This window comes from Onychostruthus taczanowskii, unplaced genomic scaffold (genome assembly GCF_017590055.1).
Source record: "Onychostruthus taczanowskii isolate IOZ18803 unplaced genomic scaffold, ASM1759005v1 scaffold43, whole genome shotgun sequence".
NCBI classification, from domain to species: Eukaryota; Metazoa; Chordata; class Aves; order Passeriformes; family Passeridae; genus Onychostruthus; species Onychostruthus taczanowskii.
In genome coordinates, this window is record NW_024501792.1 from 2706282 (window position 1) to 2725627 (window position 19346).

A 19346-nucleotide genomic window follows, 5' to 3' on the forward strand; every position below is an offset into this window, starting at 1 on the left:
AGGGACAATCCCACAGATTGGGGATTTCTGGCTAAGATGGACCCATTTGGTGGCATTTGGGGACAACATTCAAGGCTGTGTGCCTTGCAGGGAGCTGCCCAGCTCAGCTCTGCAGGGAGGACACGTGGGAAGGCAGCACAGGGCCAGGCTGGTGGCCCTGCAGAGCAGGTGGGGCGTGCACAGAGGGTTAATCTCTCTGCTGACCCATTCTGGGGTTGTGAAGGTAATGGAGCATCCCTGAACAGGCCAGCTCAAGGACTGTCACTCAGCAGAGCCATATGGGCAGTGCCTCGCCCTATAAATCCCCTTATTGTGCTGTTTATCTCTCCAGATTGGCCACTGGCACGTCTCTGAAGGGCTCAGCATGGACAACAGGATCTTCTCCTCCAACATATCCGACAGCCTGTTCAACACCACGCTCATTGTCACCACCATCCTGGTAAGGGAGGGGTGCACCTGCAGTCCCCATCGGGCCAGCCCAGCCCTCTGGGGGGGTCAGCTGGAATCCTGCTCCCTGCTCCTGCCCCTCAGCCCTGCACTGGGCTCATTTCACACTGCAAGTCTCCAATGACAGCCTGGGGGACAATTCCTGGCTGTGTAAATGAGCTCAGGTCGATGTTGCATATGGAAATGGCATTTGGTGTGTTCAGAGGGTTCGTGTTTGAGGGTTCAGAGGGGGCTGGGATGGGGACACGCTGCCAGTTTGCATCCAGCTCGGAATGAGGTTCTTGTCTGGCGTACAGCTGCTGAGTTGGAAGGGACAGTGGCCCCTTCTACCCATAAAATTATAAAAATTGGCCAAGATGGGCAGGATTTTTATGAAAACTTGGCATGTACAGGCACCACTGTCTGTATTGAACAGGTTCCCTTCCAGGTGCTGCCTGTCCAGTGATTTTTTTGCTCCTTCTTTTAAGACACCCAAACTCCTGCCTGTCTCCACACAAAGTTTGTTGGAAAGGGGACAGACTGGAGAAGTGGCTCTGTGCCAGAAGAGATTGAAGTCTGGATGTCCTGGCATGACTCACTGGGCTGCTCTTGCACTTCCCAGCTGGAAACAGCACCCAAATCATCATCCCTCAGCTCTGCTTTGTGTCCTAAACCAGGATAAATCTGCACCTCCACACAGCAGGGGCCAGGGAGCACCAGTGTGGAGACAGCTCTGAGAGCTCAGCCCCACCTGAGCTCCCAAGCTTTCCTCATCCAGTTTGAGAGGGATCCATTGTGCTGGGATGTGCTTTTTGGGGTTAGAACTAGACTTTTTTAAAATTTCCCCCAAACCCACCCCACCGTGTGAGCTCTGGCACTGCCCTCCCTGCTCCGTGCTGGCGGGACACCTCGGCTAAGATGGGAATGACAGCTGCCCAGTTTCACTGCAGGAAAACCCTTACTTAATGCTGAAGTGGAACCACCAGGAGCTGGAAGGCAACGACCGCTACGAGGGTTTCTGCGTGGACATGCTGAAGGAGCTGGCGGAGATCCTGCGCTTCAACTACAAAATCCACCTGGTGGGGGACGGCGTCTACGGCGTCCCCGAGGCCAACGGCACCTGGACAGGGATGGTCGGGGAGCTGATAGCTCGGGTGAGTGGATTAGCTGCTCTTTTAAACACGGCTCTGCTGGGCTTTGGCGCTGCAAAGCCCCCCCGTGCTCCGTGATGATGAGGATGGAGGGGGTTTTGGTCCGTTTGGGAGGCTTGGAGGAGAAGGTTTGTGTGGCATTCACATTTTCTGAAAAAGCTCTTCGCCCAGGATTTTTCTCATGGGAAGCTGAGAAGCCCCAGAGAAAAATGAAAACAATAATTATCTCATTTGCTTCTCCTGTGTTTTGCTCACGTGGAATGTGTTTGCAGATAGTTTACCCACAGGTAGTTGTTTCATTGGGTTCTGCTGTGAGTTGTTTTCACTCTTTGGCCAAGCTGTGTTGGGACTCTGGAGAGAGTCACAAGTTTTCATTATTATCTCTTTAGTATTGTGTAAGTATCCTTTCTGTATTCTTTAGTGTAGTTTAGTATAGCATTCCTTAATATGGTACAGTATCATAAAATATTAAATTAGCCTTCTGAGAACGTAGAGTCAGATCCATCATTCCTTCCTTCGTCTGGAGGAAACCCAAATACAGTAGGTTTGCACTGTGTTCTCCTGATGGAGAATGTGTTTCTTGGGGTGGTGTGGCAGTGTGGGAAGAAGTCAGAGCAAGAGCCAGGCTGTGGGATGCTCTCAGGGGTGCTCACTTTGTTGGGAAGGAAGTTTGGACTCTGGGATCCCATGTAAGAACTCATTACAGAATAGATTATTTTCCTAGTGGAAAGATTAATGAAAACTTGCAACATGAAAATGCAGAGCTTGATAGAAGCTGGAAAAGTTTACAAAACCACACTGGGGTGGAAGCAAATAAGAATCCCATTTCTGCCTAGAAAAGTTTTGGCGGATTCAGTTCAGCTGCTTAACTCAGTGTTACTTTCAGAGAAGCACATTTCCTTTTTCCTTGAAGTGCATGGCTTGAGATCTTTTCACTGCTCTGCTCTGTGGAGCTGCTGCCCAGCAGGAAAGCTGAAAACGGAATTATTTTGCTGGGTTTGACAATAATTTTATGTACACCTGGGCTCAGCCAGCCTGGACCCTTCTCCCTGCTCTTTGTTTTCCTCTGTGGTGTTTCCCAGGCTTCCTGAAGCTTAAATACAGCTCACAAACTGCTCTGAGATCCTTAGGAAAATAGGCTTAGCCACAGCTAACAGTGGGATTGATGCTATTTAAGCCAATACTTCCTCACTGATTCCTGCCTTGTCATTCCTGACGTGGCCCTGAGAGCCCAGTGCCACTTTCCCAGCTGGTGACAAATCCATGGTGACGTGGGTTGGTGATAATCCCCTCGCTGTGGGAGAGGAGACCCTGAGTCATTTGCCGAGGAGCAAGGGTCCAAATCCATCCCCTGGGACTCCAGGCAGGGATCTGAGACTCTCTCCTCCCTGGAAAATGACCATCACTTCACTCTGTGGTTTACTGGGCACAGTGGAATTCGGTTGGAAGTTGTGTTTGAGGATTTTGGAGGCTTTTCCATGCTTCTGTGGTCTTTATGGGTCCGTGATCTCTGGAAATGCCCACTGGCACCTCCTGCTCCTTCCCCACGTGGTGCAGGGCAATGCTGATCCCACTTCAGGAGTTTCAACTGGGTGTTTGAGGTCAGCTGGGACAACTCTTTGCCTGGAAGAGGGAGGGATTTTGGGTTTTCTGAGGGTCACAGGCAGGGCACTGAACAGACTGGAGACTCCGCTGAGCTCTCCCTGTCTCTGGGGTCACCCCTCCCTGAGCAGTCGCTCTCAGTGCCAGCTGAGATCCCACCTCCATCTGCTCTTTCCAAAGAGCTTCTGTGAGGCTGTTTGCAAATGCTCCAGGCTATTGGCATCGTTTTTATCCATCTTTGTGTCTCTGTGTGTACACACACACACAATTACACTCCTGCAACATTCCTTTGGGGAGGGAAGAGGGAAGGAGCTGAGAGCTCAAAAGAAGGGAACAGCCATCAAACTTCTGGCCTGCTAACCTTGGCAGTGCCTCTTCATTAAATGGGACCTTCTGGAAGGTTTGTTTTTCTCCAGTGATGAGTATTTTAACTTCATCTTCACACAGAAACCGTTTGTTTCTTCCGCAGCCTTATTTAGGAGGGTTTTTTGCTTCTGCAGGGCAGAGCTGTCAGAGCCTCTGAGGCTGGATCACAAATTGGGGAAGAGAAACAGCTTTGTCTCTTGTTCTTCCTATATCCCTGAGAGTTTTTATAATGGTTTCAGCAAGTTTTTGATCAATCCCAGGCACTGTGCTCAGGCCAGCCAGGGCAGAGCTGGGTGTGCTTGGTGTTGTGTTTATTCAGGGCTGCCTGGGATGTTGTTTTTTGAGGGCATTTCACTGCCCAAGGGGCTTCTGTCCATCCTTGACAGTCAGTTCCCAAGGGGGTTTATCCTTGATTCCAGCCCCTTGTTCACCCCTGTCCCATGGGATCCAGGAGATCCTGTGTTGGGTGCACATATTCCTTTTTCAGTGGATTTATATATCATAGAAATTATATATATATTTCTATTTTTACTCTGCCCCTTTAGGACAAAAAGGAGATCTGTTGGGGCACAAACCTCTCACAAAAGTGCCCAGTCCTTCCCAAAAATGAAAGCTCTGCCTCTGTCCAGCACAGTGTCATTGTAGGAAAATAATTTTGCCTTGATCCTGATCAGCTATCAGAAAATAAGGTTTGACTCACACTCACTTAATGTGCAGGACCAAAAGGTCACAGAATTATCCAGCCTCCCCTGTAATCCCTCAGTGGCACGGAATCTCCTCAGAGCAACTCTAGGCTGTTTGGGAGAAAATGTTTCATTTTATTGCTTCTAAATTAACCAGCTATTGATTTATTCTTAAGCGCTGGGAATTCCATTGCAGCTAATTGTGCACCCTGATATGATTGAGCAGCATGCTGGACAAACACAAGTCTGTTGTTGACCCAAATTCACCAGTATATGTCTTATTGACCTGCTCACTAAACAGGCTGGGAGGTGAGGAAGAGGGGACTGGGATGGCTTGGGAATCCTGTACAGTTTGTGATCAGCTCCTGGAGGTTTGGCTTGGGAGAAGTCACCTGGAAGGACTCAGAGTCACAGAATGGTGATTTACATCTTCCACTACCCCAGGTTGCTCCAAGCCTCATCCAGCTTGGCCTTGGACATGCTCAGGGATGGGGCAGCCTCAGCTTCTCTGGGAATTCCATCCAGCCCCTCACAGGGAAGAATTCCTTCCCAATATCTCCTTCAGTTCCAAGCCTCTCCCCCTTGTCCTGTCACTCCAGTTCCCGATGAGGAGTCCCTCAAGCCCATCCTGCAGTGAGAGATGTTACAAATGCAGAAAAGCCTGGGCTAATTTGTCCCTCTGAGCATGCAGGGCAGGGAGATTGAGCACCCAGCTCATTCCTGGAGTGAGCAGGGCACTAAAGCCACTCTCCCTGTCAGCCTTCCTGGCTCTGGTACAGACAAACAAACAAGGGAGAACAGCAAATCTTCTCATCTCCTCCTTGCTGGCATCAGAGACTTAAAGGGCATTTGGGCTGGAAGAATTACATCCTGCTCCTTGCTGCTGCAGTGCAGCTCTGGCTCAGGGTCCCTGATGGTGTCTGCTCTTCCCCTTCTCTCTCTCCCCAGCACATCCTCGAGCTGCAATGAATTCTCTGGCTGACACAAACCAAGGATGAATTTTCACAGCCTTAGCCTTGTCCCACCATGCCTGGCTCGAATCTGGCCATGATCAGTGGTGATCAAAGCTCTTTTTAAAGTGAGGGACATGAAATTATCCATCCTGTCCAGCCTCAGGAGGAGCAACACCAAGAACAGGGAAGCTCTTAGAGCTTTGGGGTGCTGGTTTTCCTTGCTGCTGGCCAGGCACTGCTTTCCGTTCAGCTGCTCCAAAGCTGGGGAATGGCAGGAAGGGGAAAGGAGGGAGAAGCTCTCCAGAGCTGGCAGAGTCCTGCTCTCCCCTCGCAGGGGGTGTTGGTGTGTGCAGAGAAAAGCTGTGTGTGGCTGAAGGGAGGCAGGGGGAGATGTTTGCAGCCTGTGGTGGTGGCAGCTGTGACAAGGGGGCTCCAGGAGGGGGCTTTGGGTGGCTGTGCTAATGGTGAGGGGACAGGCAGAGGGGTCTGCAAAGCACTGCTGGGAAATCCAGCCCAGGATGGGGAGGGTGCTGTGAGCTGGGCTGGTGTCACTGCTGTCCCTGCGTGCTTTGGGTCCCCACTGCTGGTGCTTCACCTCAGCTGGCTTTGCCACGGGCAGGGTGAGCACCTGGCACAGGTTTTGTGCTCCCACAGAGAGGCCAGGTGAGGAGAGGTGGGCGAGGGCAGACTCGAGGCTGACACCTGCACTGAGTGCTCATCCCGCCCTGGCTGGGGCTTGCAGGCAGAGCTGCAGCCTGCAGGGTTTCCAGGCTGTCACTTCCGATATGGCAGAACTCACATTTATCCTTAAAAAGTCCCCAGACACCTGTTTGGAGTGACCTTCCTGCCTTTGAATGCAAGAACAGGCATCAGGGGTGGCATGGGACAGCAGAGAACCTCTGCAGAGAGCAGGGTCACCTCCAGCTGGATGGCCTTCCACTGGGGCACCCCCAGTGCTGCTGGCTCTGCAGTGCTGGCTCCTGAAGCTTGAACAGCTCTTTCACCTTTCTGGGAGGCTTTTTGAGCACAGGGACCGTGCAGAAGAAGGGTTTGCTGCCCCTGGTCGTGCTGTCAGGGCTCGGTGGGCAGTGCTGGTGACAATGCTGCTGTCACAAGCACCCAGGGGATGTGGCATCCGAGGAGCTGCTCAAGCCAGGGACTGCTGCTCCTGGAAAAGACCCCAGCCCTATGCCCCCAGAGCTGTCTGGTTTGTTCTCCAGGTGTTTGACACATCCCCAGCCCCGAGCCTCGCTCCCTGCGCTGTGTCCCCTCAGCCTGGTGGAGGGTTGGGGACTCTGTGGGGCTTCAGCTGGGCTCTTCTCCCGGCTGCTTTCTGCCATCCCATGCCGTGGGAGGCTTTTCTGGGATCTCTCCGGGCTGGGGCTGACGTCAGGGCCCATTCATCACCATTTCAGCTCCGAGCTGAGCCCTGTCAGAGCCCGCGGCGAGGGGGCGGACGCCGCCTCTGGACTGGCAGTCCCTGCAATTTGCTCCTGAAGGATGCTTAATTGTTGTTCCTCCTCGGGAGCCCGGCTCAGCCCCCGTGTTTAATGTCCTTTCCTGCTGCAGGCAGAGCCCACGGGAATGCCAGGTAGGGCGGTGGTGGTGGCAGCTTTTGTCTGGCACACCAGCCCACCTGGGTTTCCTCTCCCCTAGTGAGGTCTGGCCTTGCTTGGGCGGTGTGTTCTTGAGAGAAGTGGCTGTCTCCACTCCCAAAAAGCTCTGGGTCTTTTTCTAAGCCTATTTCATGCCAACATTTATAGCTGCAACTGTGCTGGCAGGATGAAAACCAACCCCTCTTCCCCTCCATCCTTTGCCTCCTGTTTTTCCCTCTCCCCAGAGCCCAGACGTGGACAGAGTGCAGGGGCACAAAGCAAAATCCATTTCTCCTCCCCCAGGGCATCCCTTGGCCCATAAAATCCCAGCAGCTGCCTGTGCTCAGGTGGGGAGGCCAGAGAGAACTCAGGTTTGCAGAGCTCCTCTGTAGCTCCACTGAGCTCAGTGAATCACCAGAAGTTTTGTCAGGAAGCAGAGTTGAAAGCATGAAATGGATGAAATTCAGGCAGAGAATTCTTTGCATGCCATTCCCAGATCAAAGTTTCCTGCTATCAGAGATCAGCTCTTAACTTGCATGACTGAGCCTGCAGAGAGAAGAGAGAGGGAATGATGAGGAGCCAGAGCTCTGCTGCAGAAAGTTCTGCACCTCTGATGTGGCAGAAGTCCTGAAAAGTTAGCAGGGAATGAGCAGAAGGAAATAACTCTGGTGGAGTGGCAGAACCCCCTGGAGATGAGAGGAGGGAGCTGGGCACAGAGTCTGAGTGCTGGGGAAGGCTGTGCTGTGTCTCTGAGGGATGGATTTGGAGTAGATTTGGTGTGGGGAAGAGCAGTTCAGGATGCTGCTGAGGATGCAGCAACACCAAGATGTTGCTGCTGCTCCTTCACCAGCACCTTTATATTTACCCCTGGGTAGGAATGAAAATTTCCTGCTAGCTTTGGCATGAACCCCTTTTGCCATGGCATTTTTACCTTCTGCTTTAGTGTGTGACTTTGCTGGTGGGACTGTGTTTAATTTGGAGGAGAATTCCATTGTTAGACTGAGCTGTGTCTTCAGCAGGGGCTTTGCTGGGATGGCTCTGCCCAGGACAATGGCACCCACAACCCTTCTAAGGAGAGACAAGAGGGGTTTAGGAAATGGGACAATGGCACCTACAACCCTTTTCAGGTAGAGACAAGAGGGGTTTAGGAAGCTTTAGGCTTTCCTCATAGATAAAATTCTCCACATGCCACGTTCCAGAGATGAACTGATCCCATTTTAGTGATCTGCTGCTGTTTGCACAGGGCTCAGCTGCTCGCACGCCACGTTGGGATTATTGGTGCCTTTTAAAAAGCCTGTGGGTAAATGTCTGGCTATGCAGAAATTCTCCTCGGCTCCTAATTCATTGCAGCCTGAACCTCTCAGGAATCTGTAAGAGCTGCTTGGAAACAATTCCAAAATCCTCCACTGAGCATGTCCAAGCAGCCCTGCGTGACCTGGGAGGTGTCACCTTCTCTGTGACCCTTTCCTGGGCTCGTGGGTCACCTCCCCTTTCTTTTCCCCCTCCTGGTTCCAGCAGTGCTGCTCTTCCCTCCTGAAGCCCCAGGACCTCCATCAGGCCTGGTGGTGCCCTGGCATCTGCACAGACCTTGTCAAATTTAGGGGCAAAAAGTGCAAACAGCTTTTCTTTCTCAGCCGTCACCTCTTTTTCCACATGCATAATCATCTTCCTGCAAAGCAGAGAAACAAATGGATAAGGGAGTGGAGGTTTCATTTTTACAGAAAGCAATTACAGACATTAAAAGAGCTAAAGTAATAAAAATAATATTTAAAATTCAAATACCTTATCTATATTACAAGGATATTAACATCAGAAGAAGTTATTTTTATTTTTTTCTCCCCCCTAATCTCATTTGCTTTGCAGGTCAATCTGCAAACTTTAATGCCAGCCCTCTGAATTTTATTTTATTTTTTATTTGGGGACTGATCTGGAGGTGTGGGTTTGGCAGGTTTGTGAACTCCATGGCTCAGGGGTGAGGATGCTGCTTTGTGCCCTACCTGTGCTGCTTGCTTGTACCAGAAGGGACAGCTGTGCTCAGCAGGGAGGGGGGGAGGTTGTATTTTCTATAGATTAATATAATATTTATTGGTTTATGGCTCCAGGTTTTAATGTATTAAATGAATAAAAATGGCAATTGGGCTGTGAGCACTTGAGGGAAGGAGCTGCTCCAGCCTGAAAGGGAAGGGAAAAATGGGGAAAGGGAGGGGAAAATGGGGGAAGGGAAGGAAAATGGGGAAAGGGAGGGAAAAATGGGGAAAGGAAGAAAAAAATGGGAAAAGGGAAGGAAAAATAGGGAAAGGGAAGGAAAATGGAGAAAGGGAATGAAAAATGGAGAAAGGGGGGGAAGAATGGGGAAAGGGAAGGAAAAATGGAGAATGGGAAGGAAAATGGGGAGAATGCTCCAGAGCACAGAGCGGGCTGAACTTTGGGGTGAGTTGAGCAGGGCTGTGTGAAACCCCAGCAGGCAGACGTGGGGAGCCCCTGCTGTCCCACAGCCATGTCCCAGAGAGGTGGCACATCCCCCTGCAGGAGCAGGGTTGGGTGGCCCCAGCTTTGCTGCTTTCCCGGGATTCTGACCTTTTCCCTTTCCTCCTCCCCAGAAAGCTGATCTGGCCGTGGCGGGGCTGACGATCACGGCGGAGCGGGAGAAGGTGATTGATTTCTCCAAGCCCTTCATGACTCTGGGAATTAGCATTCTCTACCGAGTTCACATGGTAAGAGCCTGAATTTAGAGCCGTTTATGCCCCTCCATTATTTGCATGCAAACCTGCCTGGTTAGAGGAGAATAATGAACGACTCATAAAAATATTTTGGTTTCTTATTTAAACGCAAATGTGCTCGACCTTTATTTCCTGCTTTTCTCTGTCTCTCTGCTGCGTGTCAGGATTGGTGAATTCCATTCCTATTCAACCCTCAGCCCTTTGGCTTCTCTCCCTGCTCTTCCCAAGGCACATGATGGGTTTTTTGGCATGGTGGGGGCTGCAGGATGGTTTTAGAGTGGCTTTAAGTGGCTTTAAGGCCACTGGGTGAGGTGTGCTGAGGGCAGGCTTGGCTGGAAGGGTGCAACAGCGTGGCTGGAATTGCAGAAATTTGGCTTGGAAAATTTCAGTTGGATTTAGTGGTAAAACTCTCTGGGAGGCTGAGCTGGGATATCTGTGGCTGCTCCTTGCTGGTGTTGGGGCCATTCTTGATCTCAGCTTTGCTCTCTTGCTGCCTTCTCCCACCTGAGAATCCCATCAGGAAGGAATCCTGGGTTGTTTCTTTGCTGTCACCTCCTGCTCTAGAGGCAGATCAGCCTCTGCTCTCCAAACCCCAGGGGAAATGTCCCTCCTGGGGCAGGCAGGGGCCAGGCTCCTGGAGTCACCATCCAGTTGGATTTAGTGGTAAAACTCTCTGGGAGGCTGAGCTGGGATATCTGTGGCTGCTCCTTGCTGGTGTTGGGGCCATTCTTGATCTCAGCTTTGCTCTCTTGCTGCCTTCTCCCACCTGAGAATCCCATCAGGAAGGAATCCTGGGTTGTTTCTTTGCTGTCACCTCCTGCTCTAGAGGCAGATCAGCCTCTGCTCTCCAAACCCCAGGGGAAATGTCCCTCCTCTTTCTTTGCTGTCACCTCCTGGAGATGCTCTAGAGGCAGATCAGCCTCTGCTCTCCAAACCCCAGGGGAAATGTCCCTCCTGGGGCAGGCAGGGGCCAGGCTCTGCCTCCTCATTTGTTCACCCTGGAGAGCAGCAGCCCCAGGAAAGCTCCTTAATCTCAGGGGGTGCTTTCAGCAGAGTTGTAGCATCACAGGATCCTGGCATGGTTTGTTCAGAGTTCCTCCCATGCCACCCCTTCCCTATCCCAGGGTGCTCCATCCCTGTCCAGCCTGGCCTTGGACACTTCCAGGAGTGGGGCAAAAATTTTTTTCTGTTTCAAAACAGGTGGGACTATTCCCAAGGGATTCGTGTGTGCAAGCATGTACGTGGTGTTGTGTGTTTGCTTAGCTAAACTTGTCCTAAACTCCCATAAATCCTCTTTTATTTGCTTCCTCCACTGTTTTACCTTCTCCCTGAAGCTCAGGAAGGGCCAGATCTCCCCCAGTCACTCCCAAATTCCAGGTGTCCCAGCAGGCAAGCTCCTTTTGCAGCCCCAATCTGCACTTGTGATGTGAGTGACAGTGCCTTGGTTTCTGTCAGCCCAACAATAGCAGCCAAAAGGAAAAAAATCCATTCAAGCTGCCTCTCCCAGCCCCCTCTCCACCCGGGAGGCTGTTAAGGATGCAGCGTTGGGGATGAAGAGAAACAAATTCACGCCTCTATCTCTGTGCTGAGTGGCTCCTGCCAAGAGCAAACAAGTAATTAAAATCTAGTTAAAATTCTTCTTCCTCTGGTAAGTGCAGAATTTAGGATCAATGATTTAACTGATCACAAAGAAAAACAAACAAAATAAAAAAGGTTGACTTTTACAACTCCTGGAAGTCAAATGGAATTGTCCCTTCCCTACCATGGCTGGGTTTTCACATCATCCTTGTGGAGCCAGGACCTTTTCCTGCCAGTGTCTCCTAGGATTCAAATCAGATTTGGTGATTTAATACTCTGTTATATTAGGAAGGAATTCTTATTCTTCCCTGTGAGGGTGGGGAGGCCCTGGAATAGATTTCCCAGAGAAGCTGTGGCTGCCCCATCCCTGGAAGCATCCAAGGCCAGGTTGGATGGAGCTCTGAGCAACCTGGGAGAGTGAAAATTGTCCCTGCCCATCAAAAAGGGTTGGAACAAGATGATCTTTATGATCCCTTCCAACCCAAACCATTCTGTGGATGTCCTGCATCAGAATCTCCAGCAATTCTCTGAGCAGCACTCCTCCCTCCAGAGGAAAAGCAGGAATGTTGGTGCAGCCTTTGCTCAGGGTCTGCTCATTTGCTGCAGCCTCGGGGAGCTCTGCAGGATTTCTGACACTTGTTTGGGCTGGAGGTTCCTCAGGGCAGGGAGCATCTGCTGCCACCAGAGGAGCACAGCCCAGCCCTGCTCCATGAGGCATTCACCAAACACAGCAGGATTCATAATCCCAGACTCCAGAGGGGTTTTGGGAATCCTCCCCCTGCTCTCAGCAGGGCTTCAGCTGCTCCACGAAGGATCTGAGCTGCCCAGGGACCCAGGCAGGGTTGCAAAAACATCTCCCAGGTGGGGCCACCCCACTTTGGGCAGCCAGGCTCGTGCTCTCCCCAGGGCAGGGAAGCTCAGAGCCATCCCTTCCCTCTCCAAGCCTTGGCACCTCTTCCTCCAGACCCTTCCTGCTTGGCTTGAGGAGAGTGCCTGAGAGCTCTGTGGCAATTCGACTTCTGAAACTGGTAAATATTTGTTAAAGCAGCCACTTCTGGTTTTCCTTTAAGGATGTGGTTTGCTGAGCAGCCCCACGGCCTTCTTCTCCCCACCCCAAAAACCACCTCTGCAATGTCAAAAATTGCAGCTGACGTGTGTTAATCACGGCTTGGATGAGATGGAGCCTAATAAATAACCACAAATGAGCCTCTTCCTCGCTGAGGAGTTCTCTCTACACCCTGGGCTCCTTCAAATGTGATGACATTTTATTTTCATTTCCATGTAGCTCCAGTGGCAAGTGATTTCTCACCCCTTTCTCCTCCCCACGCCGCCAACCCAGCCACCACAGAGCCTGTGCCTCTTATCACACATAACCAAATATGGCAGCTTTAACCAGGGCTGTCATTTTTCTCAATTTCACTGCTTGTGATACAATCAAGTATTTGGATTTCTGACACTGGAGCTCTAACAGGCTTCCTGACTCGCAGGCTGCTGAGAGGAAAGGCTTGGTTGGTTCCATTAGGTGCCCATCCTGCCCAGCCAGGGGGATGGCAGGAGGTGGGTGGGGAGCCCTGAGCAGTCCCTGGGTTTGGCAGGGGGCTGGAATAATTTTCTGCATGGAGGGATAAATCAGGAGTATTTGTGTCTTACCCATCTTTGCTCACATCTGCCTCTGTGGCAGGGAACGAGGGGCTAGAGGTGATTCTGCCTGCTCAGCCCTGAGAGTTCTTGCCTTCAAAATGAGGAAATGGATGTTGGGAGAGTGCACAGCCACAGCTGAGTTAAGGCCAAGTGAGCTGAGCCTTAAAAGTGTTTTGACTTGATTGCTGCAGAGGACACAAGATGGGAAGGATGGATGGAAAAACTCCTTCATTCCAGCCAGAGGAGACTTGAGAGGGGCCGAGAGGAGCTGAGCCCCCTCCTGACAGCTCTGCCAGCAGGATTCCTCCCCACCAGAGCAGCGTGGGGGCAACTGCTGGCCCCAAGAATGTATTTGGTGATTGTGAACCATGTGGTGACTCCAGATGAGGCTCGAGATTCAGAGCAGCCTGTGCAGGGCTTTTACTGACCCAGAGGAAAAGGAGGGACCTGGATCTGCCCCTGGAGCAGCTGTGGTTGTCTGGGATGTGCCCTGGTTCCGTGCCCTGCGGCTGGACCGAGCACACATCAACGTTTCTGCCTCCCCAGGATGAGTTTTCTTGCTTTCCCTCTGACTTCCAGAGGCAGGAGAGAGTTCTCTGCCCTCCTTTTTTAGGGGAAACACTTGTGAGAAATGGCATGGATGGGGCTGACGGGGGTTCCTCCAGACTCTGCATGTGCAGGGCAGGGAGTGCTGAAAACAACAAATCCAGGGCTGTCCTCTCCTTCCCAAATGTCCCCCTTGTCCAAGCTCTCCAGTCACCAGTATCTTCCCAGCAAACTGCTTGCTCACTGGCTGAAAAAAATTAAGATTTCCAAGAACAATTTAGGAGGAGGGTAAATTAACTTCTCCCACATCCATCTGAGGATTTGCAGGAGGCCTTCATCAATTATTGGACATTTTGAACATATCTATTCCAGGAAAAATAGCTCTTCCAATTAACAAAGCTCTATTGGGACTGCCTAAAAATATCTGACAGACTCCAGATATTGTCATTCCCATCTTCAAAACAGACAGATAAGAGAGAGTTTGTGCCCTCCGTGGGAACAGAATATCTTTATTCTTACCCACAACTGTGAATGAAAAGAATATGTCCCAGCAGCCTGGAAATGACTGGAGCTGAAAAGAACCAGAACTACTACAACTGTAAAGTCACAGGAGAGATTCACTGCCAAGCTGGAGATTTAAAGCTTCCAACGCAATTTCCTTAATGAGAGTAATTTATTGACAAACTGCCCCAGAAATATAAAGAAGACATCACGGCCTTAATTGCAGAAAGGAACTTTGTCACGGGAGCATCTCGCAGGGGGAGGCTCAGCCAAGGCTCTGCCAGGGCCTGTGAGCTCCCTGCCAGCTCTGGGGTGCCAGGGAGGATCATTCCCTGCCCTGCCTGGGACGAGGAGCTCCAGGAGCTGCAGCTCGCTCAGCAGCCCGTGCCCTTCACACCTCGCTGGTTCCCTCACTGCATCCGTGAGGAGGAATGAAGAGTTACTGAGCTGGTTGGGCTGCTGAGGAAGAGGGGAGCCGGGGTTTGAGGGGCATCCAGGAGAGGCATGAAGGGGAGAGCTCTGCCAGTGCCCCCCTTTGGTAGTGTCACCCTTTGGTAGTGCCACCCTTTGGCAGTGCCACCCTTTGGCGTGGATCCTCTGGATGGGATCAGTGGGAAGGGCAGAGGGAACACCCCGTGGCACCTGCAGGGCTGGGGGGTGCCCTGGCCTCTCTGGATTGGGGAGAGGAGCTCCAGCAGGGTGAGCAAAGGCTTCTCCTGGAAATGGGATGCAGCTTCCTGCAGATTCTGTGGCTCTGAAAACCAGAACACAGCAGGAGCTGACAAAAAAATTGGGAAAGGACACAAAAAAATGTGGTGTCTTCCAATGTTTGTACTTCACCTGTTGATAGGAGATAATCTGGAACAGAAGGGAGACATTGCCTGGAGGAGAGACTCTGGAATTAAACCCAGGAGGACCTGAACTTTTCCTTGGGAATTGACTGGAAGTTAATCTGAGAACCTGAACTTTTCCTTGGGAATTGACTGGAAGTTAATCTGAGAACCTGAACTTTTCCTTGGGAATTGACTGGAAGTTAATCTGAGAACCTGAACTTTTCCTTGGGAGTTGACTGGAAGTTAATCTGAGAATGGGTGCTGAACCAATGGTCCTGAACTCACCCATTTGCTAAAAGCCTTACCAAGCCAGATTCTCTAAAAATGCTCATCCCAGACTGGTTTGGCTTGGAAGGGACCTCAAAAACCCTTCAGTTCCAACCCCCCACCACGTGCGGGGACAGCGCAGATCCCAAAATCTCATCCTGAAGGATCCAGGGACAGGTTGTTGTGGTGTGCTGGGTTTTTCCTGCATGCAGGGTTCGCTGGGGAAGGTTCCTGACACGTTACAGGTTCCCAGATGGTGACTGGAGCTGAGGATTTCACAGGCTCCTGGATATTTTTAGCAGAGGAAGATTTTTGTGCAAACAACTGTTGCCTTTTCTAGCAACAGCTCAAGCCTCCAGGAGAACTGCTGAGACCTTGTGAAATTCAGGTTCTGCATAACATTTAGTAGTAAAACAGCGAGGTTTGGATGGAAGTGAATTTAAAATGCTGGTCTAAGTCTGGGGAAAGGAGAAAAAAAAAAAAAAAGCCTTTGCAAAGCTCTGCCTCGTGGGAAGCTTCCCAGTTACAGGTGCTTGGGGAAGCTGTGGAGCTGTTTTAGGGATGCCAGGACTGAATTTGTGGTTTGGGACAGAAAATACAGGTTTCTGTGAGCTGTGGGATCATGTCCCTTGTGTCTTGGGTGTGCTTGAGCCGCTCCTGCCTTTCAGAGGAGCTCCATCCTCAGAGCTGGTGCTGACAGGAGAAATCCACCTAAAATGGGAGGTGTTTGGCTTTTGAGAAACTTCTCCAAAAAATTATTCTCCCGCTTTTGCACAAGTTTGGTGACATTTGACAATTTTCTGGTGGTGGCAGCATCCTTGTGAAAGTTTAAAATGCTCTGGGAGAAGATCAGCCTGCTTTTTCTAGCAGTGAAGCCTTATTTTTTTTTTTCAAGGAAAGGTGGTTTGCTGAGAAAAAAACAGGAAATTCTGACGCATCCTGGAGATAAAAATATCCTGTTCCCTGAGATAAAAGTAATAATTTTATTGGGGTTTTTGTAAAACAAGAAACTTTGCAAGGCCAGAGATAGAAAAGTTTTGAAAATATATATAGATATATATTTTTTTTTCCTTTTGCTCCACAAATATATTTCCCTGTGAGCTCAGGTGGAGCCCTTTCTGCCCAGTTAAGTGTGGGGTGGACAAGGATGGGGGACCCCCCTCAGGGCTGGGGGTGCAGCAAACCCTGCCAGGAAGGGACAGAACGCTGTGATTGCCTCATTTTTCTCTCAATTCACCTCTTTCTTTGCCTGGAGGAACAAAAAAGGGGAGAAAAAGAGATTCAGGGGATGAATCCAGTGGGGAGATGCTGCAGGACTCAGTCATTTGTGGGGTTGCTGTCACTTGTTTGCCCTGCAAGGCTGTTCCAAAGCCTGGTATATCCCCCTTCTCCTGTTTATTTCCCTTCTCTTGTTCATTCCCCTCCTCCCATTTATTCCACTTATCTTTTAATTTTTCCTTTATTCCCCTTCTCATTTTTCCCCTCTTTCTCCCATTTACCCCTCTCCTCCTATTTATCCCCCTTCCCCTTTTTATTCCCCTTTGTCCCTTTTATTTCCCTTCTCCCATTTACCCTTTTTGCCCCATTTATCCCCTTTCTTCTATTTATCCCTTTCTCCCATTTATTCCCTTCCTCCCACTTATCCCCCCTCTTCCTTTTATCCCCTTCCCCTTTTTATTCCCCCTTCTCACATTTATCCCCCTGTCTCCCATTTATCTCCTTTCTACTGTTTTCCCCTCTTTTCCCATTAATCCCCTTTGCCCCATTTCTCCCATTTCTTCCCCTTCTCCCATTTATTTCCCTTTCTCCTATTTATTCCCCTTTCTCCCATTTATTTCTCTTTCTCCTACTTATTCCCCTTCTCGTGTTTATCCCCTTGGCCCCATTTTGCCCCTTTCTCCCATTTCTTCCCTTTTTCCCACTTATCCCTCTTTCTCCCATTTTCCCCTCTTCGCCCATTTATCCCCATTCCCCTTTTTATTCCCATTTTTCCCATTTATTCCCCTTTCTCCCATTTATCCCCTTTCCCCCATTTCTCCCCCTTCTCCCATTTATTTCCTTTCTCCTATTTCTCCCCCCTCTCCCATTTACCCCCATTCCCCTTTTTATTCCCATTTTTCCCATTTATTCCCCTTTCTCCCATTTATCCCCTTTCCCCCATTTCTCCCCCTTCTCCCATTTATTTCCTTTCTCCTATTTCTCCCCCCTCTCCCATTTACCCCCATTCCCCTTTTTATTCCCATTTTTTCTCATGTATCCCCCTCTTTCCCATTTATCCCCCTTCTACCGTTTATACCCTTTCTTCCATTTATCCTCTTTGCCCCATTTCTCCCATTTCTCCCCTCCTCCCATTTATCCCCTTCCCCCCTTTATCCCCATTCCCCTTTTTATTCCCATTTCTCCCACTTATCCCCTTTCCCCCATTTCCCTCCTGCAGTGCCACGGGTGCAGGTAATTTCCCTCGTGCCCTTCCAGGACTATTTCCACCTCTCCAAACCCACCCAGCTCCAACTCCTCCTTTGCTTTTTCCCTGCCCAGGGCCGCAGACCCGGCTACTTCTCCTTCCTGGACCCCTTTTCTCCTGGCGTCTGGCTCTTCATGCTGCTCGCCTACCTGGCTGTCAGCTGTGTCCTCTTCCTGGTGGCTCGGTAATGTCGCGGTGCCTTTCCCTTCCTCGCGGTGCCACCTAGTGTCACTGCAGACCCGGCGAGAGGGGACTCCCAGGGGGACGCGGGGACATCCATCCTCTGCCCCCCAGCTGGCCGGGATGGGCTGGCAAAGGTCCCAGCCCTGTGCCAGCTGGGGACTGAGGTTTGTCACCGTGTCCCCGCGCTGGGCTGGCCATCGTGTCCTGGTTCAGGATGTGTTTGGCCACGGTGGTGCCCAGAGCTGGGTGGGAGATTTTGGAGAAGGTTTTGGTGCTGTTAAAACGCTCCCTCTGATGTTTTTGTCCCAAGCAGGGAGGGTGGGGGCTGTTAGGAACCTGCAAATCCATTCTGAGGTGTCAAGAGGAATTCCACCAGTGCTGTCTGGCTCCCCAGTTTGTGGAGGACAGGGAAGCTCATGACAATCATTGAGCAGAAGTGCAGAGCCTGGCTGGGCAGCTCTCAGCTCCATTCCCCTGTGACCAATTTCAGTCAGCCTCAAAACACCTCGCTGTGTGCTCGCCTCAGCACAGCCCCTGGGCTCCAGGGCTGCTCTCCCTGATGCCCACAGCCCTGTGCAGGGGCTGTCACAGGCACAGTGGAGCTGTGTCCTGTCTCCAGGGCTCCATGGCTCTTTGGGGACCCCTCAGTGCCCAATTCTCATTGCACAAATTGGGGCTGTGCTGTCACCGGCTCCCTCAGCATGGCTGAAGTTGTCATCCTGACAGGGCTTTAATGCGTTCTTCGAGTGCTGTTACAGCCTCAGAAATGCAGGTCTGGAGAAACCATTGAATTATGCACAGCTGGTGCCTCTTTAGCCCCTTCCTCATGTTTTAAATATGATCCTCCAAAAAGGCACCTTTACTCAGCTCCCCTCTGGAGAGGGAGCTTTGGCTGCTGCTCCCTGCCTTGCTCAGCAGGAAGGAGCTCTTGACCCTGTGAGCTGCAGACTCTCCCAGAGCACTGGGGTTTGCTGCCAGTGCTTGATGCACCATGGAAGGTCTGCAGGAAATAACCTCCTCCTCCTCCTCCCTGGCACCACAGAAGGAGAGGAGGTGCAGGGATGAAAAGAACCCCTCATTTTGGCTAAATACGATGTGAGCTGGCACAGCCCTGCAGCTGTGCTGGCAATAGCCCCAAAATGACCCTCCCAGGCCCCAGCTTTCTTAGCTAGAGCAGTATGAAGTGCAGCACATCAATTAGCAGACTTTCTTAGCAACCAGGGAACTGGAAATAGCAGAAGAGAGAGAGAGAGCTGCAGTCACAACAGTGACAGGCTCAGACATTTCCCATCCGCATCTCTGTCCTGTCCCTGAAGGATGGGATGCTTTGAAACACCAGCACTCAGCTTCCAGCTCCACCTCAGACCTTCTCAGAACAACCCTTTGCACCAACAGAGTTTTTCTTGATGGCTTAATGCAGTCAGGGCTCAAACACTTTGCTTTTGAACCTCCCATCAGTGCTCGTGCTCCAGCAGGGAGCACAGCCAAAGATGTTTGATTTCTACTTCCCATCAAGTCCGTGCACATCTGGAGTTCCTGCTGTGGTGTGGATCTGCACTCAGGGCTGCAGGATGCACGCAGAGCTGCCCAGAGCAGAGCCTCTCAAAGTTTTTGCAAATCTTTACAAGAAAGCCTCTGGCTCCTGAGTCTTAGAGCAAACGTTTCACACAGCTCTGAGCCCTGGGCATCAACTGACAGCAAAGCATTTCCTCCTCAGAAAACTCTGCCTCCAGGACAGCTGAGCTTCAAGCTTTTCTCTCTTTTTTTTTTTTTTTTTTTTTTTTTTTTTTTTGTGTTGTTTTTGTTTTTTTTTTTTTTTGGTTTTTTTTTTTTTTTT

General features: G+C 50.8%; 1 protein-coding gene across 1 annotated transcript in view; it reads left to right on the top strand.

Moving 5' to 3' along the window:
• Window positions 1–19346, top strand: part of GRIK4 (glutamate ionotropic receptor kainate type subunit 4) — a 126416-nt gene that overhangs the window by 97733 nt on the left and 9337 nt on the right. Inside the window, exons 10-13 of the mRNA XM_041413811.1 lie at window positions 332–439; window positions 1377–1580; window positions 9377–9490; window positions 17401–17510. Coding sequence (XP_041269745.1) covers window positions 332–439; window positions 1377–1580; window positions 9377–9490; window positions 17401–17510 — 536 coding nt within the window. The remainder of the gene's footprint in view (window positions 1–331; window positions 440–1376; window positions 1581–9376; window positions 9491–17400; window positions 17511–19346) is intronic.